The following is a 26,351-nucleotide window of genomic DNA, read 5'->3' on the forward strand; positions in this document are numbered from 1 at the left end:
GTCAAAAGTTTAGACACACCTACTCATTTCAGGGCTTTTCTTTATTTTTACTATTTTCTACATTGTAGAATAATAGTGAAGACATCAAAACTATGAAATTACACATATGGAATCATGTTGTAACCGAATTGTTTTTGAATCCAAAATATATTTAATATTTGAGATTCTTCAAAGTAGCCACACTTTGCCTTGATGACAGCTTTGTACATTCTGGCATTCTCTCAAGCAGCTTCATGAGGTAGTCACCTGGAATGCATTTCAAATAACAGGTGTGCCTTGATAAAAGTTCATTTGTGGAATTTATTTCCTTCTTAATGTGTTTGAGCCAATCAGTTGTGTTGTGACAAGGTAGGGGTGGTATACAGAAGATAACCCTATTTGGTAAAAGACCCAGTCCATATTATGTTGAGAACAACTCAAATAAGCAAAGAGAAACAACAGTCCATCATTACTTTAAGAGATGAAGGTCAGACAATCCAGAAAATGTCAAGAACATTTAAAGGTTCTTCAAGTGCAGTCGCAAAAACCATCAAGCACTATGAGGAAACTGGCTCTCATGAGGACAGACACAGTAAAGGAAGACCCAGAGTTACCTCTACTGCAGATGATACATTTATTAGAGTTACCAGCCTCAGAAATTCCAGCCCAAATAAATGCTTCACAGAGTTCTCAACATCAACTGTTCAGAGGAGACTGCGTGAATCAGGTCTTCATGGTCAAATAAACCACTACTAAAGGACTCCAATAATAAGAAGAGACAAGCTTGGGCCAGGAAACACGAGCAATGGACATTAGACCAGAGGAAATCTGTCCTTTGGTCAGAGAGTCCAAATTTGAGATTTTTGGTTCCAACCTCGGTGTCCTTGTGAGATGCAGAATAGGTGAATGGATGATCTCCTCGTGTGTGGTTCCCGCCGTGAAGCTTGGAGGAGGAGGTGTGATGGTGTGGCGGTGCTTTGCTGGTGACACTGTCTATGATTTATTTAGAATTCAAGGCACACTTAACCAGCATGGCTATCACAGCATTCTGCAGCGATACACCATCCCATCTGGTTTGCGCTTAGTGGGGCTATCATTTTGTTTTTCAATAGGACAATGACCTAACATATCTCCAGGCTGTGTAAGGGCTATATGACCAAGAAGGAGAGTGATGCAGTGCTGCGTCAGATGACCTGGCCTTCACAATCACCAGACCTCAACCCAATTGTGATGGTTTGGGATGAGTTGGACCGCAGAGTTAAGGAAAAGCAGCCAACAAGTGCTCAGCATATGTGGGAACTCCTTCAAGACTGTTGGAAAAGCATTCCAGGTGAAGCTGGTTGAGAGAATGCCAAGAGTGTGCAAAGCTGTCATCAAGGGAAAGGGTTACTACTTTGAAGACTCTTCAATATAAAATATATTTTGATTTGTTTAACACTTCTTTGATTACTACATGATTCCATATGTGTTATTTCAAAGTTTTGATGTCTTCACTATAATTCTACAATGTAGAAAATACTAAAAATAAAGAATGAGTAGGTGTGTCCAAACTTTTGACTGGTACATATTTTTTTGTAGCTAAACAGGTGGGGCTTGAGCGGTGGTGTAAAGTACTTCAGTAAAAATACTTTTAAGTACTATTTATTAAGTCGTTTTTGGGGGTATCTGTGTTTTACTTTACTATTGATATTTTTGACAACTTTTACATTTACTCCATTACATTCATAACGAAAATAATGTACTTTTTACACAATACATTTTCCCCTGACACCTAAAAGTACTCGTTACATTTAGAATGCTCAAGCAGGACAGAATTATGGCACCTATCAATATAACATTTTGTCATCCCTACAGCCTCTGTTCTGGCAGACTCACGAATACAAATACTGTGTTTGTAAATGATATCTGAGTGTAGGATTGTGCCCCTGTCTGTCCATAATTAAAAATAATATGAAAATCGTGAAGTCTGGTTTGGTTAATATAAGGAATTTGATGTAGAGCATTTACTTTTACTTTGTACTTTTACTAAAGTATGACACGTAAGTACTTTTTCTACCACTATACTTAAGTACATTTAAAACCAGATACTTTTAGATTTTTAATCAAGTATTATTAGTATCAGCAAAACTCAAAATTATGGAATTTCTGGTGAAATAATCGTGCCAAGGCGCTTTTCTGGTGGCTCATGGTCGCCCAAAGCCCTATTAAGAAACGTTATATTGGTGTTTCCTTTATTTTGGCAGTTAACTGTAGATTCAAATAAAGTTCCTATCTACTAAATTATGCAGAATTCTGTTTTTATGGCTGGTGTCAAAATGGGGGGCATTTTTTTATTATTCAGAAACACTAAACAATGATTTAGATGTATTATTAACAAGTTAATTGACAAAGTCAATACATTTTGAAGAATTTGGGCTATGATCAAAAACGTGCCTCTGGGATCAAAATGACCCCAGTTGGTAGTATGAGTGTTGAATTAACTAGGCTCCTGGATATTTATAACACCTGAAATATTGTTGATATTGCTCTAATGTGCATGATGTACCTTTCACACAACAGTGACTGCTTGTCTGGTAGGTCTGCTGATTGTGCAACAAGAATAAACATTTGACTCACACTGTTAAACATAGCTAAAATGGTTAGAATTAGATTTATGCCTGCCTATTCATCTGTACTCACTGAACAGATTATCTAGCTCCCACGCAAACGCTTTTCAAAATGTTCACAAAATACTTTAGGCAAGGCAGTGTTCTTCTGTTGATCTATTCTGATTGAATGTTTTTACTATATGGCCGTGATCATATTCAAGGGATTATATCCATAGCACAACACACATGCTTCATAGACAATCAAACTCTAACTTTAAACCATATGATGTGTGCTGCCATCAGCAGGCAGGCTTGTGCATTCTTTCCACTGAGGTCATTAGAGATAAGGAAATATTGACCTATTAATCCTCATAAAGGTTTACAGAGCATGAAAGTGGATGTGGTTGGAAGGAATCTTCTTATGAAATTAAAATAACCGTACACTAGTTGCTTGGTGCAGTCTAGAAGGCTGGACAGTGGTGATGGCATATGAAGATGACATGATGGATTGTCTTCATGTGAATACGTGATAACTAATTGGATTTGCTGTGTCTTACATTGAGAAATAAAGAGATCTGAAAGGGACTGACAACACACGCAAGCATACACACGCACACTGTTACAATGATTACTCATCCACCTCTCAAAGAGTCAGGGAAGCTTCTTCACAAAGAGGAGTAGGATGCATTTTCTGCCCAAAGCCAAGAGCCTGCATACTTTAAATAGATATTCATCACTGTCTTTCCCTATACAAGGGGGAGATACATTAGGAAGGGCATCATACTGCATGTGTGTGTGTGTGTGTGTGTGTGTGTGTGTGTGTGTGTGTGTGTGTGTGTGTGTGTGTGTGTGTGTGTGTGTGTGTGTGTGTGTGTGTGTGTGTGTGTGTGTGTGTGTGTGTGTGTGTGTGTGTTTGCTTGTGTGTTTGTGTGTGTGTCCATGTTGAATGTGAGAGGGAAATGAGGAGGGGGTTGACACAGGACAGAGAGTGGGAGAGGTAGTTGCAGATGATGGGAGATGACTATTTCTAAGTAATGGGTACCATGTAGGCAAAATGCCTGTACCATTTAATAAAGTATAAGTGAGATCTGAGGAAAGACAGCTTTCTTGGCGCAGCCTTTGGTCTTTCTCTGTGAGTCATACACAGAGTGTGTGTGTGTATTCTCTAATGAGGCTACACTATTTAATGATTATTGAATTGATGCCTTAAAATGTCAGATGATGCTTCATTAATAACTTTATCTGGCTTTTTGTATCAAGCTACGTTTGTATTAGATAATATTGTCAACAAGATATACGATGCTAATTAGCAGCAATGGTTTACTTTTAGTCCAACATATCCTCCCACGGACTCCCACGTATAGAATAGGAAGAAAAGCTTAGTCACCGACTCCTCTGATTGGCTTAAAGGGCTGGTCTGTCATGTCAATGCAGTGACCCACTGTGCTAAGGAAATTCCCAGGATAAAGCGGGAATGGATCTCACGCACAAACCGCGTTCACATTGATGTCGGTGGAATATAAAAATAACATCTAAAAAATGACGCAATATGTTCTTGGAGGTAAGAAACGTAATTATAATTTTGGGCAGTTCTGTTGTACTTTGAAATTCAAGTTAAATTGATACGAGTTATGTCTTATTGTGAATTTGCTTGTCTTCATCTCAAGATGGAAAAAATGACAAGCTTAATACTTTATGAAAACCAGATCTCATTTTATTAATTTATAATTCAACTTCTGTTAAGGTGGTGCATAGTTTGCATACTAATAGATACACAATTTTACGTGGCTTTGTAAATATTATTTGATGAAGACATCGAGGACCAACAGGTTGCAAACAGCAGGAAATACCAACAGCATGAAGATGACGTCTAATACAGTAACAATGTGGTACACCTTTTAATGGATTTAATTTAAATTCGATTGTGTAAGCTAAAAATGACTAGTGGAAATGTTCTGGTGTAGTTTATAAACATCTGGTTATAAATGCATACATGTTGCTAAATAAAATAATGTATTAAATAGTATTCATTTTATTTGGGCTTTTTCTGCCTCTTTTTGATATGTAGTGGTTTAGCAGGCCATGTAATGCAAAGAGACACAGGAAATCTGTTGCTCTCTGTTTTAGAATTTATAGAGACCAACAGATTTCCTTGTAGTCATATTAGCATAGGAATTAGCTGGCGCAGTTCTTTATAAGAGGCATTGCCTTCACTTTAGAGATGTATGTAAACTGGCTAACAACATCATCCCTGACCCTGTAATGTCTAATAACACTAGCTTGAAGCATACTGTATTTCATTTGTGGTAACAGACTGCATAACAATTTTTAATTAGGCTAGTAGCTGTCTTATCAATGGCTGTGTTTCAGCAATGACTAAAATGGACCCGTGCAATAAATTACACCAGGCAATAATATTTTTCCTGATAAGGATCATCGGCTCACTGTCCACAGTAGAGAGCCTTCATCTTTTCCATCCACCATCTGGCCATGATAATGTCTCTGAATGGCTCATGCCCTGGTGAGTCTTGATCAGAGTGATGGTTCACATTCTCCTTGAAAATATATATATATATTTTTAGAGCTTCTCATTCTCAATCAAACAGATTGGGCCTGATGGATGAGTCATAGTCAGAGACTGTCTGTCACAAAGTGTTTATGTTACAGGACAAGTTACTTTTTGGTGTCTGAAATGGCACCCTATTCTCTTTATAGTGCATTGATTCTGACTAGGGCCCTGATCAAAAGTAGTGCACTAAAGAAGTAATAGGGTACCATCCCTTGGTGTCCCAATTACATTGCTTATAAATCTGTAGTCAAGTGAGATGAGATGAGAGCTGATATCGCCTCCTACACATGTACTAAGCCTCAGGAAAGCAGGAAATGTGACTCCACCGCATTCAGTTCAGTCTGCTGCTCTGGTTTAAATCAAAGCCCATAATTTCCATTTCCAATAGAGGACAATTAGTTAGGATTAGGACCCAAAACATTTCCTGTTTAATCTCATAATGGATGATGGGTGTAGAAACATAATAAATTAAGGGCTGTATTGGCAAATAAATAAGGTAAATAGAATTATGTTCAATGATTCATAATGAATAGGAGAAAATTGATGGTGGCCTCTCTCTCGCTCTCTTTTTCACTCTCTGTGTTTTTCAGTCACTAATGTAATTGAAACGTAACCCCTCCTGTGTCCAGTCCACCTGCAGATTCTGCTGGCAGTGGGTCTGGCAGTCTTCTGCTTCTGCCTGGTGCTGGGCTGTCTACTGTGTTGGCGGAGAGGGAAGTATCATCCACCAGAGGACAAAGAGGCAGCAATATCCCCTTCCTCAGCCACTTGTGAACGGGTTACCGTGTCCCTGACCCCCTCCTCTGGCACCTTACCCATCAAGCAGCAGTATGAGGAGCTAGACGGGGATGTCCTGGACCTCCCATCCCCCAATAGCAGCTCCTCCCCCTCTGAGGATGACCTCACCGCCCTGCCCTTTGAACCTCGCCCCAGGTCGTCCTCCTCCCAGCTGAGGTCCTCCCCCAGGTCCTGCTTTCCCATGCGTCGCCTCAGCACCCCGAGTGTGTCCTCCTCCTCCCACTACAAGCCTTCAGGCCATGGCCGTGCCTCCCTGCCCTCTATCTCCAAACTGGGCCTAGTCTCCAAGACCCGTCGGGCGCTGGAACGCCGCTGCACCGTGACCGGTGACAACTTCCTGTACAGCGAACAGAGCCGCCTGACCAACCCTGGCAATGCCATGCAGTCTCCTGGCATTCAGGGGGAGCTGTCCCAGCCACAGTACGGCTCCAGCTCCCTATCCATCCCCACCAAGCCTGCTCCTCTCCTGCACTTCTCCCTGCTCTTCTCCCCGGCACGGGGCACTCTGACCACCAACATCATGGGCCTATCCGGGGGGGCACGGCGGCGCAGTGGGGTGTTCGTACGAGCCAGCCTGCCCCCGCTCTGCCCCTCACCCCAGCAGGGGGCGTCTCGGCGGCTCAGCCTCAGCCCAGAGATACAGTGCCAGAGCCTTGTGCTACAGGTGGGCTCTGTGGAGGAGCTCCGTGCCTGCACCCTCCGGCTGGCTGTGTTCAGCAGGGACTTCTCAGGCCTGAGAGAGACAGCGCTGGGGGAGCTGGAGATGCCTTGTGGGGAGATGGACTGGGAGCCAGACACAACTGTCCCCTACACCAGGGAGCTCACCCCCACCAGGAGTAGGCTGAAAAAGGTAACACATTATGCCCGTCATTTTACAAGACTACGGCACTATCATAGAAATAGAACAACAAGATAGATATACTGTATAGTCATTCTATTTCTATGGGCACTATAGCCTCACAATCACTATCTAAACATTTCCCCACCATCTTAGACCTCTTTTTTCAGTTAACTTTAAGCACAGAAAAACTACACACACTGGGGCTATGAATAGTCCATATCGTGTTTTATCTATGAGGGAATGTGTCAGGCTAGTCTAATCAGAACAAGGTCTGGGCCATTAGCAGCTTTTCCACTGTTGTTGGACATGGTGACATTGTAGTTTGTGACTGGAGAGCAAACATGTGGAGTGCAGTGAGCAGTGGGCCTTGTCCTCTGTGGTGCTGTGGCGGCTGTGCCAGAAGGCATTACTGACAGCCTGAGCTGGCGAGGGTGTGGGTGAGAGGGACAGAGCTAGACCACAGGCGCTGGGCTGAGCGAGCATGGTGATGTATGAATGGACATTATGTAGACACCATGTCTTATCAGTGGATCTCTGCGTGAGGCTGGGTGGCAGCATGCAGGCACCTCTGATCTCAGCTGCAAGGCACAGAGAGATGTCATGCATGCTGTACATGTATGAAGCTCAATGAGTTATCACCCAATGAGAAAACGAATAGAAGTAGAGAGATGGTAGCTGATAGGTGGTGTGATGATGTAGTTGTGATCTCTAATGGTACTGTAGTGGTGCAATGAGATCGGATGAAAGTTGCCATATTACTGTAACCCGTTAGCATTATAACACTATTGTTGACATGATGTGGGAGGCCAGGGACTGATGTGACAGAGTTTGTAGCTGGTGCAGAATACAGACAGGATGGTCACTTTAGTTTGTGACGTCCGGAATCAATGGGTTTGTCAGCCCACTTACAGGTTACTCAGCATTTGACTGTGCAATGTCATGCTTTAGCCTGATGGGACATACTGACTGAGAGACAGAGCAAGTGATGTCTCCCTTGTTGGGTGATCTCCCATTAGACTCCACTGGTCTCACAAACACAGGCAGGCTTACAGCTGCATGCTCACTAGGTCTGGGCCCAGGGTGCTGTCGGCTCTAAATAAGCAACTAATGAGATTCGTTGTGCTTTTTATGTCATGAATCTCATGGAAACCTCATGGGGTAAAAGACGAGATTCTTAAGGATGATAATTTAGCGGCAACAACATGTCGTTCTTTTTACGCTGTGTGTTCTACTTTAGTTACCTCAGGACACAAAGAAGAACATGTGCTTAATAAAACAACAACACACTGTGCTCGTCTCTTCTTCCTATTAACTCAGCCTCTCCCCTCCCAGAGTATGAGTTCCCAAGAGACGTTAGGTCGTAGGAAGAGTTCGGTCTGTGCTGCTCCACGGGCCCTGGGTCAGCTCTTCATTCTGCTGCAGTACCAGACACTGGCCCACCGCATCAAGGTGATGGTCCGCAAGGCTGAGAACCTGGCCAAACTCTCCCGGATGCCAGGAGCAGCAGGTATGATAGGTCCATTTAGCTTTCATCCCAAGCAACATACAGAACTGTCGACACTGACAGTGATACACATGCAGGAATCAATACCACAACTCTGGTGTTGCCGGCACTATGCTTTAAGCCACTGAGCCATTATTTAGAACCACCCCAGTCAAGCCCTCAACCTCACAATCCCATATCCAGTCCCAGCCTTAGTCACAGTCACAGTCATATTCCCAGGCCCCTGCAGCCCTGATTGAGCTCCTTATGAGATTACATAAACTGATGGGCCTCCTGTCATTTCCCCTCTCTCTCTCTCTCCATTTTTCATATTGATTGTTGCTCTCATGTCCCTACAGATCACTACGTAGTCATCAACCTCCGTCAGGATGGGAAGGTGATCAGTACGAAGGAGACCAAAGGGGCGGGGGGACACAACGCTGTGTGGAACGCTCCCTTTCTCTTTGACCTGCCTGTTGGTGACATCACTCAGCTGCCTCTTGCTCTGGAGTTCATCATCATGCAGGTAGGAATGACTCAGTGGTGAAGAATTAGGAGAGTGCAACCATGGATAATGTAATAACAGATAATGTAATTACTTGTTTGTCCACAGTTTTTATTACATCCTCAATTATGTCTTCCATCAAATGTATCTTCTGTGCATTTGCGTCTTACAACTATCTGTATGTTATTTTTCTACAAAAGACATGTCTCAGAAATGTCTCAGACTACTTTACTGTATATGGTCAGAGAGCAACCAACAATAGAACTATCTTTTCAACAGGGGCGGCTCTACACGAAGAGCAGCATGCTGGGCCGTGTGTTGATTGGCTGCGAGGCCCCGGAGGCAGGACAGGGACACTGGAGGGACATGTGCAGGCAGGGACAGGTGGAGACAGCGCACTGGCACCCCATCACACCAGCAGTCTTTTAGGACTTTATAGCTGACCTCTACCTGTGTCAGGAGGGTCAGGACGTTGCTGGAGAGAGGACAGGTGATAGAGGGCTTGCCAGACTAATGGGACACGCACAAAGGACGAACAGCAAATGGACTATCAGTGGTGGCACCTGTAAACATATTGTGATGTCATTGCATTTAGACCTGTAGTACCTGATACTTACTGTTCCACACTGACCTAACAGTGAGATACAGGCCACAGGACTGACTGCCACTACTGCTGTATGATACCAGTTGCATGCATTTGTGTTATGTGTTGGTGCTGTTTGTATCATAGAGGACAATCTGTCAGTCCCACACATCTTTAAAGCTGGAATCCTTAATTGAAACAACAGCAAAGCGGACACCCCACCTGTGTTTTGGTAAAAGGCTGAGGGATGAGCCTGGAGAAAGACAACCGCTCTCAAATTCATAGTCACGACTTAACATCCATGATATCAAAATGATAGTTTTAACCATGTTTTGAGGCTATACAGTGTTTGTTTACATTTACATTGTTTACAAACACTGGAGTAAAATAAGCTTGTATTTTGGGTTCTGATGGAGTAGGACAGTTTAACTAAGCTCATGAGGCATTACCAAGTTAGATTTTTCAAGAATCAATGGGTATATACTGTATCATTAATTTATACGTCCAAAAATGGGTGTAGCAACTAAGGATTCCAGCTTTAAAGACCATTGTCTGAATTTGCTCTACTGTCAATGATTCTTAAGTCATGGCCAAAACACTTCTAGTTGTGGTTTACTGTGACGTTCTGTGTCAGTATTTGTCCCCAGCATTGATCTCTGTTTGCTTTGTTTGTGTTGTGGTACTTGTGGTCTGAGCTACTTGCATGATTGGGATCTTTGCCAGACATTAGCGTGATTGAAAAAGTGATATTGACCGTCATGCGCTGTACTCTGTCATGGACTACTCATCCACCATCCACTGTGGCAGGATGATAACAGACATATGTGCAGTACTTGTATAGGTGTTGGCCTGAATCATTACATACCATATATCTTTACCTGGACATAATCAAGCCTGTACCAGAGAAGCCCTCCAAACACCTTCATGAAGACAGGAGTCTGAAAAGCCATTTGCGTACATCAATCAGCCATCAATTGATTACTGTAACTGTGTAGGCATGCTTTTTAAGGGACTTATACTTGACACATTCTGTCATGGGACTTTCAATTCTTTTAATCAGCATTGACAAATGAAATGGCTGTCTTGTCTTGCTAAAACTGCATATTTATGCTTTTTAACAGAGAAAGCTCTCACAGTTGACATGTGTCTCTGAATGAAAGTGATGTGATGAAGATACCATAGGTTCTGTCATATTTATAGATAGTATATGTCCCATGCACTAGAATATTACATGTACCTAACATTATTACAAAAAAATACCACAGTTGACTAGTGGAGTAAAATGCCTGATATGGAAAGACTTGTAGAACTCAATCTTCAGTCGTTGCCATTGTTTCTTATGTATTTCTGATGGCATGCCCTTTTGATGGTTATAAATATCCATATGTAACAGTGTTGCTGCCGTCCCTCTACTTGCTCCAACCTGGACTCGAACCAGGGACCCTCTGAACACATCAACAACTGCTTCGTACGAACCATTGTTAGCTATCGCTCCACAAAAGCCATGATGTTTGCAGAGCAAGGGAAACAAGTACTTCAAGGTCTCAGAGTGAGTGACGTCACCGATTGAAATGCTACTAGCGTGCACCGCTAACTAGCTAGCCATTTCACACTGGTTTCACACGTTGTGTAACTGCTGCCCTTTCTACTACTGGATGTGTCACTGAAATCATGGTCCCGGATATCAATTTATAGCTCTATCACTTATACAGCACTTATATTGAATGTGACAGACAGGACATCTTTACTGTTGAATGGTCTATGATGGAGTAGGAGTTGAGAGTTAGAAGAAAATATACATTCTATATGGGTTTAATCTAGTAGAACTAAAACATGCCAATGTAAACAGTGCGATAAGGTTTGATCTGTGATTTCTATGAAAGCCCTTCACGTGATACCACAATGGCATTGTTTCATTTTTACATTTCTCTAATCTGCCACTTTCCCAGACAAGGTATCTTAAATGGGTGTTTGATCATCTGTTCTCATTCCCTTAAATCTGTGTGAACCCTTGCTGATCCTGCACAGTAGAAACATACTGTTGCCTGCACTACATCTAAACAGGAGTACAGGTTTCAGGATTATGGTCAAATGAGAGAGATTCACAGGATTTGAGAAAGTAGCATGGAGTGCACATACCTCCAAAAGGTTTTGGATATCTCTGCTTATTTGTCAAGCCAGTATCAACTATTGCTGAAGGCTAAGTCACTGTCACCCTCAAGAGGGTTCACCCATTAAAACAGACAGCAAAGAAGGAAATGTCTTCAAATTTAGCTCTAAGAGTCAACACACTCATATAACATACAGTACGTCATGCCCACCTTTCAGTACTCTCACATTGCGAACATCACCCATATCTCTCCATAGCAACACACCAATTATCATAATTTTGAGTTCTAGAGTGACCATAATAGGCTGTGGATCTAGCTGTCTGTCCATTAGCCAGACTCATACAGGCAATACAGACCGGCTGGAGCTGTACCATACTCTATTGTGGACAGGAGGTTTAGCCATCAGTGAAAATCCGAACATGATTTTTTTCACTGCTTGCGAACATCACGCCTATTGATCATGGTTATGAAGCGAAGGCAGAGCAAGGGAAGATCGATATCCTTGGCAAGGCGGGTAAAGACACAGAGGGAGGTGACTCATCTTGAGGGGACAGCTGTTTTTAAGAGAGGTTGCTCCCCCCTACTCCACCACCCCCAGAAAGAGGCTGGTGGATGGAAGTAAAGGTGAGTCAGACTCTCAGGGGAGACCGAGTTAGGCTGAATAGTAGAGGACGCGGTCCACAGTTTTGGTTTTTGGATATTAGGACCCCCATTAGCTACTGCAGATGTAACAGCTACTCTTCCTGGGGTACACATAAAACATACAAATACGTAACAAAGTACAGAAGAGTTAGACAAAATAGTTATATACAGGAAAGACACCAAGAGACAGCAAACATTATATTTACACTCTATTCATATATACATATTCATATTCTTATATACAGTACAGTTAAATTAGATCTTTAGAAAGAGGTGCTATGATATGTTTTTAAAATATTTTTTTAAAGCCAAAATAAAAAAAATAAAAAAAATCACACCTCTGATGGTTGAGCATTCCATGAGGACATAGCGACGCATTAAATACGTTTTTGGTTTATAGAATCCTATAGTTGTGTGTCTGGTGGGGTATGTATGTGTTACTGGCCCCAGTCTGTAGCTGAGGTGGTCTGTAACAGTAAAAAGACACACGTTTACGTCTGCAAAATTCTGGCGCTTAATTTATTCTGAAGAATGATGCGCGCGCTTGGCCAGAACTTGCTGTTCTGAACTACACAGCACAACAGCGCCATCTATTGGCTTGATGTACTACTAACGCTAAAGCATGTAGAATATACTATTTAGATTAATTAAGACAAATACATAAAGAAATTGGTTTAAAAAGATAAAAAATAATAAAGGGGTGTCTGTTTTTAGTGACTTTGTTTTCAGCTCATTACACGTCTGTTTGAAGTATATGCAGATAGATTATACAAGTGGTTAGGCATTTTCAACACACAAATGTTTCTTAAAAAAAACTAGAAGAGAAGTAGTCAATTTCTCCTCAAACCTCAACCATGAAATACTATCATCCATGTTGTTGATGTTAGTTCTGTGTGTGCAGTTCAGGGCAGTAGCGGTGCATGGGTAAAACCACTGGGGAAGCCAACCTAGAAAGAAATGCCATATTAAAACCTGTGTTGTGATAATTGCGTTGTTTGATCTATAACCTGTTAGTTCATATGCTTTGCGACTGTGATATATAGGCCAAAGGCCGAGACATTCAACCACACCTTTGTTTCATCACAAAACCAGAGAGCAACCGTTGTCCAGTGAAGTCCACAAAGCATATTGCATGTAACAAACAGTTACACGACCTATGGTCAAGCAAGTTAGTGTTTCCGACATTTTCGGACCACTAAACAACTATTGTTTTACAACCCCGGAGAGTTACAGCAAGTCGCAAAGAAAACAGGAGCTGCCTCCACTTTTCCAGCACCATTTCAATTTCAACATCATCAAGTCACCTAGGCTTAGCCTAATACAGTGACAACTAAAAGATACCAAAAACAATTGAGCCCAATCAATGTAAGCTAAATATGATGTGGCGGTCCATGGTTCTGATTTCTGTGGGCGTATGCGCGTGCTTGTGTGCAAGTAGAAAAACATGTTGACTCACCCTACTTGTAGAGAAACGCCAATGCCATCCTCCTCTCTTTCACATTGAAAAAACGGTCTATCACTATGTCATACAGTACACACTTTTATTTTTTGTTGTCATAGGCTACCTGGCTAAAATTCTTGCTCGCTAGCCTAACTTCCTTTAATGGCAACGTTAGCTAGTTAACATTGGCCTTCTACATATAGCTAGCTACATATTGAACATACCTCTCAGACCAGGGGCACAATGTATGAATAAATGGTTGGATCAGAATCGCTGTTATAATGATTAGCCAGTACAGAGAATTAAGTAAAACCACAAATCCAAATCCCTATCTCCATCCATGGCTAATTTAGCAAAGGGCTAATTTTAGCTAGCTAGCTACCCACTGGAGGACAACAACACAAAGAGATGCAACAATTCAAGTTGTTTCTGTTAATGACGTACACTCTCGATGTGATGTGATTGGAGTGAAGCCAAATCCAAACTGGCTTCCCTTGACACTTTTTTATGGTGTGCCAGGACCATTCACAGTTGAGCTCAATGCTGATTGTCTATTATTTTATACTATTTTATATCAAGGGAGGCCAAATGCTCGCTGGCTTCCCTTTCATTCGATACCACAGGAGGCAATGTCATTCTCTTTTTGACCAGACAGCATCAGAAAGATGGCCTACACATACAGAGACAGAGGGGTGCTGTTTCACTCACTCGGAAGCTTTCTCCAGTGAGATATATTCAGCCTCTTGTGAATTGAAGGACAATTCTGAAACACAGAGTGACGAAAGATAATATTAATAATTTTTCTTAGTGAATTTATTGGGGAAGCCTGACTTCCACTGGCATCCATGAACACACACCACTGGTTAAGGGCAAGGCGTGCTGCTTGGTCTTGAGCCAGCTGCAGCTTTGCTAGGTCTTTGCTGCATCTGACGATATTACTGGACAGGAATCAAGATTGGACAAAATCGAAGCCTGAAGAACTAGCGCAGTTGATCTTTGTGTCAAAAACACAGATCATCTTGTTATAACAGACATACCTCTCCCCAGCTTCACAAAAATTGTCAATATGACTTGACCATGGTAACTAACCATCCAATGGTACTCATAGGAGTTCAGCTTCTTCAACTTGAATGGTCACACCATTTATGCACAACTCCATTTGAGGTTTAGGTCTAAGAGAATGCTTTGAACCAAATACAATGCTTTTGGTTTTAGGTTTATTTAAGACCAGTTTATTGTTAATTACCCATTCTGACACTGACTGTAACTCTTTGGTAAGAGTCTCTGTGAGCTCACTGGCTGTATGTGCTAATGTGTACATTGTGCAATCATCCGATTACATAGTAATTTTAGCTTTATGTGCCAGATCATTTGCAAAAATAGAGAATAGTAATGGCCAAAGGCAACTGCCCTGAGGGATACCGCACTGTAAATATCTGATGTAAGAGAAGAACTCTCTGAGTTCTATTGGATAAGTAACTCTCCAACCATGTGATGACAAGTGTTGTAAAGCCATAACAAGCAAGTTTTTTCAATAACAAATGATGATCAATAACATCAAAGGCTTCACTGCAATCTAGCATTACACCTCCAACTATCATATTACCGTCCATTTATTTTAGCCAATCATCAGTCATCTGAGTCAGTGCAGTACAAGTTGAGTGCCCTTCCATACATGCATGCTGAAAGTCAGTAGTTAACCTTTAAAAAAAAAAGTAGCATTGTATTTGTTCAAACATAATTCTCTCCATCAGTTTACTAAGACCAAGCAGCCAACTGATTGGACGGCTGTTAGAGCCAGCAAAGGGTGCTTTACTATTTATACATATTTTTTTTGCAACATCATGGATGGATGCTGCTTGCTTTGTTCTTACTGCAGAGTGGGGACAGTCTTACAACCCTAATATGCTTATTTGACAATCACTACATCCCACAAACTTCCACAACCTCGGCACAAACACGCATAGGGGACACAAAACTTCTACTGTGTCTTTGGTGTGATACGAGTCACATTTATTTGCACTGTGTTATCTGTGTCACTTTCATAGGGCATGTAATGAGTTATCAGTCATGCTGATAACAGTCATACTTTTTGGTATGCATTCCATTTCTCTGGAGTCCAGCAGTGGAGAGATGTTTAATAGTCTGTTTAATGTCTAAAACACACACGTTTAGTCTCATAGACATACTGACAGTCTCAATGATGTGATTGAACATGGAATGACTCTGCCAGACAGTATAAAGAGTGATTATGACTAATACATGATGACATATAGCCTGAGGAGGTCAAAGACAGGTTGGGTGACAGGTAGACAGGTAGCCTCTCCCTGTAGATTGAAGGCAGGACTCAATTGGCTGATGACAGCCAGAGGATTGAGGGAGAACTGATCAGAGTATATCAGCCAGTAAGTGTTCTTTAAAGAACAAAGCCATCTACACAGAGAAAATGAGGTTCCAGCTGCCATCACTTACAGCAGGAGTGGGCAAAGTTTTTGGCTTGAGGGCCACATCAGGATTTCGAAATTGTCTGGAGTTTTTTAGACCCCAAATAATAATTTCTAAAAAACAACCACAAAAAAAAGTTTTCAATATTTCTTATTATACAAAATCCCTCGCGGGCCAAACTCTGATTTAGTGTAATCCACAACATACAGTGCCTTGCGAAAGTATTCGGCCCCCTTGAACTTTGCGACCTTTTGACACATTTCAGGCTTCAAACATAAAGATATAAAACTGTATTTTTTTGTGAAGAATCAACAACAAGTGGGACACAATCATGAAGTGGAACGACATTCATTGGATATTTCAAACTTTTTTAACAAATCAAAAACTGAAAAATTGGGCGTGCAAAATTATTCAGCCCCTTTACTTTCAGTGCAGCAAACTCTCTCCAGAAGTTCAGTGAGGATCTCTGAATGATCCAATGTTGACCTAAATGACTAATGATGATAAATACAATCCACCTGAGTGTAATTAATCAAGTCTCCGTATAAATGCACCTGCACTGTGATAGTCTCAGAGGTCCGTTAAAAGCGCAGAGAGCATCATGAAGAACAAGGAACACACCAGGCAGGTCCGAGATACTGTTGTGAAGAAGTTTAAAGCCGGATTTGGATACAAAAAGATTTCCCAAGCTTTAAACATCCCAAGGAGCACTGTGCAAGCGATAATATTGAAATGGAAGGAGTATCAGACCACTTCAAATCTACCAAGACCTGGCCGTCCCTCTAAACTTTCAGCTCATACAAGGAGAAGACTGATCAGAGATGCAGCCAAGAGGCCCATGATCACTCTGGATGAACTGCAGAGATCTACAGCTGAGGTGGGAGACTCTGTCCATAGGACAACAATCAGTCGTATATTGCACAAATCTGGCCTTTATGGAAGAGTGGCAAGAAGAAAGCCATTTCTTAAAGATATCCATAAAAAGTGTTGTTTAAAGTTTGCCACAAGCCACCTGGGAGACACACCAAACATGTGGAAGAAGGTGCTCTGGTCAGATGAAACCAAAATTGAACTTTTTGGCAACAATGCAAAATGTTATGTTTGGCGTAAAAGCAACACAGCTCATCACCCTGAACACACCATCACCACTGTCAAACATGGTGGTGGCAGCATCATGGTTTGGGCCTGCTTTTCTTCAGCAGGGACAGGGAAGATGGTTAAAATTGATGGGAAGATGGATGGAGCCAAATACAGGACCATTCTGGAAGAAAACCTGATGGAGTCTGCAAAAGACCTGAGACTGGGACAGAGATTTGTCTTCCAACAAGACAATGATCCAAAACATAAAGCAAAATCTACAATGGAATGGTTCAAAAATAAACATATCCAGGTGTTAGAATGGCCAAGTCAAAGTCCAGACCTGAATCCAATCGAGAATCTGTGGAAAGAACTGAAAGCTGCTGTTCACAAATGCTCTCCATCCAACCTCACTGAGCTCGAGCTGTTTTGCAATGAGGAATGGGAAAAAATGTCAGTCTCTCGATGTGCAAAACTGATAGAGACATACCCCAAGCGACTTACAGCTGTAATCGCAGCAAAAGGTGGCGCTACATAGTATTAACTTAAGGGGCTGAATAATTTTGCACGCCCAACTTTTCAGTTTTTGATTTGTTAAAAAAGTTTGAAATATCCAATAAATGTCGTTCCACTTCATGATTGTGTCCCACTTGTTGTTGATTCTTCACAAAAAAATACAGTTTTATATCTTTATGTTTGAAGCCTGAAATGTGGCAAAAGGTCGCAAAGTTCAAGGGGGCCGCATACTTTCGCAAGGCACTGTATGTCACAATAACTCACAATTGCCCATATATTGATCTTTATGTATTGTTTTGGATAGAATTGCCCAAAAAATGGTTATGACATGTTTTGTGAGGGGGAAGTGGGTGTACAGATCAGATCACACAGAATATCCCCCTTTTTAAAAATGGAAAAATATCTTATTTACTGACCTCCTTACAGTAAGTATTGTACTATTTTATAAAAGAGACAGTGGAAAATACAGATAGTAGTAGTAGGGATAAAGACAAAAGGTCTCGAAATCCCGTCACCCAGGGGGGTATGTGTGGTCCAGAGTCAGAAACGTAACCTCTGCACAATACTCCGGCACAATACAGTAGAATCTAGATAACTTGGATTCTGTTGGATCCCCTAGCCATAGCCTCAATCACAACCCTAACTCTAACCCTAGCATCATGTCCACACCACAGTTCAACCCTAACCTTAGCCTCAACCACAAGCTCCACTGTAAAGCTAACCCTAATCCTAGCTTCATGTTCACACCCCAGTTCAACCCTAACCTTAGCCTCAACCACAAGCTCCACCATAAAGCTAACCCTAATCCTAGCTTCATGTTCACACCCCAGTTCAACTCTAACTCCAGGTAGCTGCAGGTAACTGCACCTAACTGTTGTTGGCTCAGAGTGAGAGCATTGCTTGATGTTTGTTCCTTTGATAATTGGTGAAACTGCTGAGAAAACAATGAATATGATTAACTTCTGTCTGAAAGTGAGAGTACATATACATACATACATGTGTGAATGTAAAAATACAAATTAATGTTGGTGAATAGCATTTCTTGCTGCGACTCCATGAATACAAATGATCTGGCTTTGTGACCACTAGGTGTCATGATTGGCACGGATAAGCAAGCACCAGGCTCAGTACAACATGGAATCTAAATAAGACAATGGACAGAACATGGTTTGTGTTCACTGAAGGTAGCAAAGGGATTTGTGTCATAAGTGATGACTTAGGACCTGTTCTGAATGCTTTGAAATGTCTGTTTCTTGACAGTTAACCTATTATGTGTCAAAATGACTTCGATAATATGGTACCCAATATATTAGGGAGTTCACCTGCAGTTTGATTCATGGTTTTGCTTGGTCCTTTGGGCTGCAACTGCGACCTGGCTAAGATAAAGCAAAGCAGTGCGACAAAAAACAACACAGAGTTACACGTGGGATGAACAAAAGTACAGTCAATAACACAATAGAAAAATCTATATATACTTTGTGTGCAAATGGAGTAAGGAGGTAAGGCAAATAATAGGCCATAGTAGTGAAGTAATTACAATTTAGCAAATTAACACTGTAGTGATTGATGTGCAGATGATGATGTGCAAGTAGAAATACTGGTGTACAAAATAGCAAAAAAAAGTAAATAAAAACAATATAGGGATGAGGTAGTTGGATGGGCTATTTACAGATGGGCTGTGTACAGCTGCAGCGATCGGTAAGCTGCTGATGCTTAAAGTTAGAGATATAAGCCTCCAACTTCAGCAATTTTGACATTTGTTCCAATCATTGGCAGCAGAAAACTGGAAGGAAAGGCGGCCAAAGAGGTGTTGGCTTTGGGGATGAGTTTGATATTTTACTGTCCCAGCAAAACCGTGTGTTGCCAGAACATGGACCAGGCAATTACTGTGTGAATACTTGATACTGATACTTGATACTTGGGTTGATGGATGAGATCAGACAGACTTAAATGGATACAGACTGAGGTTTACATTTTGTGACTGTTGATGGCTATTCCACTTTAATTATATAAGTCTATCCTACTGCCGCTCATGTCGGCCATGTCTGAAATATGAGTCCCCTAAAATGTATCTTGGCCATTAATAATGATTAATTATGTTCAAATTATGTTCAAATTGGTCAAATAGAAAAATGCTCGGTATTATTTGCAACCATCTCATGACCTATTCCCAGACCCTCTGAAATCTAAGGGACACACCAATGTTGTTTTTGAGGCTTGAATTATTGCTTGTGCTTCAAACAGAAAAGATATATGGTAAGTTCCCCAAACTACTGTATCCCAGGCATCAGTTAAAAAGCATGTTGACAAAGTTGCTAGTTCTCATAAACCATGGACAGCTACAATGATGCATCATTTAAGCTGCACACATGACATGCAGGGCCCAGGTCTCTTTATCAAGAATGGGAAGACGAGACAATAACAGCACTGTGTTCCTGGCATCTGACAGGGGAGGCGCCCTCATACACACCTTTCTGCCCCCCTCTCTTCACTGGAGCGTCTCCTCCTTCCCGTCTGGAGTCAGCGGTAACAGAGAAGGACTGTTAAACTATCTGAAACTATCATATGTGGGCATCAGCCGCAGCCAGCATCCATGCTCCCAATGGGGGCCTTGACATCACGGGGCAAAACGCATTACTTTTTGCCATATTCTACGGGAACAGACAGTTCATCCCAAGGCCAGAGGGTCATGATTGACACCAATGACAGGCATGCAATGCACCAATCTGACAACTACCTCTACCACACGCCAGTCAAGGCCATCAATGGAGATAGGGACCTGCACTAGCTTGGGCAAAAGACAACACATAAAAATACAGGCCTGTGCGCTCACTCAGAAACTGAAACTCCAGTTCTTGGTTGTCACATCAACCTGGAATGTGGTACATCAAAAGATAATGCAACAAGTTACACCAGCTCCATTTATGGCATGGTTTGTTTGTATGATTGGCCATCATTCAAATAATATACTTCAAGGCTTTGTCTTTCACAATGATGACGTTTGAATCAGATTGCTGGGTCCCTGTGAGCTTAACTTTTTCCGTAAACCTTTCTATTTTTGTCCTGAACACAATGACTGATGGGATCCAGCAGTAAATGGACAAACACCACTACACACAAACATGTATTTCCTTAAAACATGTTTTACAACACTGTTTTTTGACCCAATGTTTAATGCCTTTGAATATTAATACACTGCTCAAAAAAAAAAAAAAAGGAACACTTAAACAACACAATGTAACTCCAAGTCAATCACACTTCTGTGAAATCAAACTGTCCACTTAGGAAGCAACACTGATTGACAATACATTTCACATGCTGTTGTGCAAATGGAATAGACAACAGGTGGAAATTATAGGCAATTAGTAAGACACCCCCAATAAAGGAGTGGTTCTGCAGGTGGTAACCACCGACCACTTCTCAGTTCCTATGCTTCCTGGCTGATGTTTTGGTCACTTTTGAATGCTGGCGGTGCTTTCACTCTAGTGGTAGCATGAGATGGAGTCTACAACCCACACAAGTGGCTCAGGTAGTGCAGCTCATCCAGGATGGTCACATCAATGCGAGCTGTGGCAAGAAGGTTTGCTGTGTCTGTCAGCGTAGTGTCCAGAGCATGGAGGCGCTACCAGGAGACAGGCCAGTACATCAGGAGACGTGGAGGAGGCCGTAGGAGGGCAACAAAACAGCAGCAGGACCGCTACCTCCGCTTTTGTGCGAGGAGGAGCACTGCCAGAGCCCTGCAAAATTATCTCCAGCAGGCCACAAATGTGCATGTGTCTGCTCAAACGGTCAGACTCCATGAGGGTGGTATGGGCCCGACGTCGACAGGTGGGGGTTGTGGGGGTTGTGCTTACAGCCCAACACCGTGCAGGACGTTTGGCCAGAGAACACCAAGATTGGCAAATTCGCCACTGGCGCCCTGTGCTCTTCACAGATGAAAGCAGGTTCACACTGAGCACGTGACAGACATGACAGAGTCTGGAGACGCCGTGGAGAACGTTCTGCTGCCTGCAACATCCTCCAGCATGACCGGTTTGGCGGTGGGTCAGTCATGGTGTGGGGTGGCATTTCTTTGGAGGGCCGCACAGCCCTCCATGTGCTCGCCAGAGGTAGCCTGACTGACATTAGGTAGCGAGATGAGATTCTCAGACCCCTTGTGAGACCATATGCTGGTGCGGTTGGCCCTGGGTTTCTCCTAATGCAAGACAATGCTAGACCTCATGTTTTTTTTTTTTTTTTTTTTTTATTTTTATTTTACCTTTATTTAACCAGGCAAGTCAGTTAAGAACAAATTCTTATTTTCAATGACGGCCTGGGAACAGTGGGTTAACTGCCTGTTCAGGAGCAGAACGACAGATTTGTACCTTGTCAACTCGGGGGTTTGAACTCGCAACTTTCCAGTTACTAGTCCAACGCTCTAACCACTAGGCTACCCTGCCGTGGCTGGAGTGTGTCAGCAGTTCCTGCAAGAGGAAGGCATTGATGCTATGGACTGGCCCGCCCGTTCCCCAGACCTGAATCCATTTGAGCACATCTAGGACATCATGTCTCGCTCCATCCACCAACGCCACGTTGCACCACAGACTGTCCAGGAGTTGGCGGATGCTTTAGTCCGGGTCTGGGAGGAGATCCCGCAGGAGACCATCCGCCACCTCATCAGGAGCATGCCCAGGCGTTGTAGGGAGGTCATACAGGCACGTGGAGGCCACACACACTACTGAGCCTCATTTTGACTTGTTTTAAGTACATTACATCAAAGTTGGATCAGCCTGTAGTCTGGTTTTCCACTTTAATTTTGAGTGTGACTCCAAATCCAGACCTCCATGGGTTGATAAATTTGATTTCCATTGATAATTTTTGTGTGATTTTGTTGTCAGCACATTCAACTGTGTAAAGAAAAAAATATTTAATAAGAATATTTCATTCATTCAGATCTAGGATGTGTTATTTTAGTGTTCCCTTAATTTTTTGAGCAGTGTAGATTTGCTGCTAACGTTTATCCAGTTAAAAGTTAATGGATTTGGCTATTTCAGCTACACCCTTTGCTGACAGGTGTATATAATCAAGCACACGGCCATGCAATCTCCATAGACAAACATTGGCAATAGAATGGCCTTACTGAAGAGCTCAGTGACTTTTAACCTGGCAGCGTCATAGGATGCCACCTTTCTAACAAGTCAGTTTGCCAAATTTCTGCCCTGCTAGAGCTGCCCCGGTCAACTGTAAGAGCTGTTTTTGTGAAGTGGAAACGTCTAGGAGCAACAAAGTCTCAGCCGCGAACTCTTCATCGGGAGCTTCATGAAATGAGTTTCCATGGCGGAGCAGCCATGGAAACAGCTATGGAAACAGCAATGCCAACTGTCGACTGGAGTGGTGTAAAGCTCGCCACCATTGGACTCTGGAGCAGTGGAAACGTGTTCTCTGGAGTGATGAATCACACTTCACCATCTGGTAGTCCGACGGACAAATCTGTGTTTGGCGGATGCCAGGAGAACGCTACCTGCCCCAATGCATAGTGCCAACTGTAAAGATTGGTGGAGAAGGAATAATGGTCTGGGTCTGTTTTAAATGGTTCGGGATAGGCACCTTAGTTCCAATGAAGGGAGATCTTAACGCTACAGCATACAATGACATTCTACATGTTTCTTTGTGGCAACAGTTTGGGGAAGGCCCTTTCCTGTTTCAGCATGACAATGCCCCCGTGCACAAAGCGAGGTCCATATAGAAATGGTTTGTCGAGATTGGTGTGGGAGAACTGGTCTGGCCTGCACAGAGCCCTGACCTCCACCCCATCGAAGCGAGCCAGGCCTAATCGCCCAACATCAGTGCCTGACCTAATTAATGCTCTTGTGGCTGAATGGAAGCAAGTCCGCACAGTAATGTTCCAACATGTAGTGGAAAGCCTTCCCAGAAGAGTGGAGGCTGTTATAGCAGCAAAAGGGGGACCAACTCCCTATTAATGCCCATGATTTTGTTTGTAATGAGATGTTCGACGAGCTGGTGTCCACATACGCTTGGCCATGTAGTGTATCTAGCAAAGATGCAGCAGGCTCAAAATAGAGCAAGCACACCTTGCCCTTAACTGAACATAGAGAACATGTGAAGCATGTGGGGACAGCAGACTTGGATAAGGAAATATTGAATATGTCCGTAAACACTCCAGCCATCTGGTCTGCGCATGCTCTGAGGATGCGGCTAGGGATACCGTCTGGGCCGGCAGCCTTGTGAGGGTTAACAGTTTAAATGTCTTACTCATGTCGGCCACAGAGAAGGAGAGCACACAGTCCTTGGTAGTGGGCCGTGTCGGTGGCACTGTAATATCAATGCGGGCAAAGAAGGTGTTTAGTTAGTCTGGAAGCAAGACGTCTGTGTCCATGACGTGGATGGTTTTATTTTTGTAGTCCGTGATAGACTGTAAACCCTGCCACATAAGGCTCGTGTCTGAGCCGTTGAATTACGACTCCACTTTTTGTACTGACATTTCGCTTGTTTCATTGCCTTGCAGAGGGAATAACTACAGTTTTTATTCGGCCATAATCCCAGTCACCTTTCCATGGTTAAATGCGGTGGTTCGAGATTTCAGTTTTGCACGAATGCCGCCATCTATCCACGGTTTCTGGTTAGGATAGGTTTTAATAGTCACAGTGGGTACAACATCTCCTATGCACTTCCTTATAAACTCACTCACCGATTCAGCGTATACGTCGATATTATTCTGAGGCTACCCGGAACACGTCCCCACATGACATGCCACCAGGCGTTTCTTCACCGTCCCCATGTCCAAAACTAATTCATGGCAACGCACAGTATTATACAGAGCAATGAACGCATAGAACTCACTTCCATCTCCAATTACTCAAGCAAACCGCAAAATGACCTTTAAAAAAACAGGTTAAACAAGTTCATGGAACAGCGGTGGGGACACACACATTTTGGTGTATTGTTTGTATGTTGTTGTATTTGAAATTTGTGTAAACGTCGTTGTCTATCAGTGTTTTATTACTTGTCATGTGTTGTGTTTTTGTGGACACCAGGAAGAGTAGGTGCTGCATCAGCAAAAGCTAATGGGGATCCAAATAAAGAAATCAATCTAATATCCAGATGTGAAAAATGCAGGCAGGTGATTCAGCAGGGATTCAGGCCGTTCTCAGTACTCACCCTCGGGGAATGTTGAACTTCATCTCTGTGACTTAATTGCACAAGCCTCTACATTCCAAAAATAAGGCAAAAATATCTCTGACCCGTCTAACCCCGTCTACGTGTCTTAAAGAACCTTAATACCCGCATCCAGCTTATCTGACGCCTGTCCAACAGATTCTCATCTCAATAGATTTGAAATGGGAACATTCTTTCGGATGGTCTGGTAATGAATAAATCTCTTGCAGATGCCTGGTTTCTGGTTGAAATGTCTCCCCAGAGTGACCTCACAGCTCTGACTAGTGCACATGGTGGACCCTGGGCTCTGTAGGGTAGAAGTTAGGGTCACTAACAACGTGGGTGGATTGACATAAGTACATGGATGGCCTCAGACAAATGACACCAAGTGGGCCGAGGAAAAGCCAACACAGCAAACTCGTCTTACCCCCCAAAGCCAAGGAGAATCTGCCTGTCATGGCTATAAATTAACGTTAAAATCATGCTCCAAATAGGGGTCGAGGGGTGAGGTCCAGATAAGATCATTCACTGATTGTCCTAATGATTCACAAACATGATTTCCCTGAACTGGCTTTGTCATACATATTCTCATCCTTTCTGAAGAGCGGAAAGTGAGTGAGTGTTGGAGCAGGTGCATTGTGAGGGCCAAAGCCCCGTGAAACTATGGGGTTCTCAGAACTGTGAATCACCCATGTACAATCCTGGGTCACACTGAAATAGCCAATTTTGGAAATTTCATCACAGTTTGCTGTAGCTTAGTAAGAGTTGAACTAAATTTAAATATTGGTAGTGTTTTCAGTAGTTCATACATTTTTTTTACCATGTAGCAGTGTAGCTGACTACTGGAATTACACACTACTTTTTTTGCAGAAAGAAAATAAAATATGGGTAAAGTAGTAGGCAAGATTTTATTTTTCTAAATCTGACCTGCCTAATTCCCACTTGAAACATTGTGTGTTTTTATGCTAAATTATATATTCTATTTAACATCTGACTCCAGAGTGATCTGACCTTGCAATTTCAGATTTAGGTAGGATAATTTAGTTTGGATGTAGTAAACTACTTTTTCAAAGTAACTTTAGTTTCTTAAGGGTAGCTTTAGTGTAGCTCAACTTCTTCCAGGACATGCTGATTGCTGATGTGCCCTGTAAATGAAAAACAGCCACGGGGACTTGGGGACGCCAATAAAAAAACATTTGTTTTGTATTTATCGCCTGCCAGTCGATAGGGAGTTATTTTTAGGTTCATAGTCCTACAATTATAACTTATATTTAGAATTCATTTCTTGGGATGGGAGCAAGAACTAGACACTAGATATGATCCAAATTAAAATCGGAATCTTGAACTTGCAGTAGGTTTTGATTTCCATTCTGATTCAAGGGATTATTCTCCGAAACCACCAGGACTAATTACTATGAGCTAATGTGGAAAACATTCAGAAAGCACAAAACTGTAATGATATCTTACAGTATTATATAACTTTACAATTAAACACCGTTTGTCTCAACAGTTGCTGCACAAATAATAGTTATTTGTTGTTGCACCTTTTGTAGTAAATCCCCCCCCAACCCCAATCTACACACAATACCCCATAATGACAACGCAAAAACAGGTTTAG

The 26,351-nt window shown here is 42.3% G+C and overlaps 1 protein-coding gene across 1 annotated transcript; it reads left to right on the forward strand.

Annotated features, from left to right (window-relative positions):
• The first annotated feature begins 3,592 nt into the window (after positions 1-3,592).
• On the forward strand, positions 3,593-10,738 carry LOC110506486 (synaptotagmin-5). Its single transcript, XM_021586129.2, has 5 exons — positions 3,593-4,128; positions 5,766-6,784; positions 8,108-8,282; positions 8,618-8,784; positions 9,043-10,738. The coding sequence occupies exons 1-5, from the start codon at positions 4,107-4,109 to the stop codon at positions 9,190-9,192; spliced, it is 1,533 nt and encodes a 510-aa protein (XP_021441804.1). The 5' UTR covers positions 3,593-4,106; the 3' UTR covers positions 9,193-10,738.
• Positions 10,739-26,351: the final 15,613 nt, after the last annotated feature.

The sequence above is a fragment of the Oncorhynchus mykiss genome, chromosome 26 (assembly GCF_013265735.2).
Source record: "Oncorhynchus mykiss isolate Arlee chromosome 26, USDA_OmykA_1.1, whole genome shotgun sequence".
NCBI classification, from domain to species: Eukaryota; Metazoa; Chordata; class Actinopteri; order Salmoniformes; family Salmonidae; genus Oncorhynchus; species Oncorhynchus mykiss.

Bases quoted from the DNA above. Each gene is read 5' to 3' on its own strand.
- LOC110506486 (XM_021586129.2), top strand. From the start codon at position 4,107: ATGACGCAATATGTTCTTGGAG. The intron at 4,129-5,765 runs GTAAGAAACGTA...TCCTGTGTCCAG, and splicing joins GACGCAATATGTTCTTGGAG to TCCACCTGCAGATTCTGCTG. The intron at 8,283-8,617 runs GTATGATAGGTC...ATGTCCCTACAG, and splicing joins CCGGATGCCAGGAGCAGCAG to ATCACTACGTAGTCATCAAC.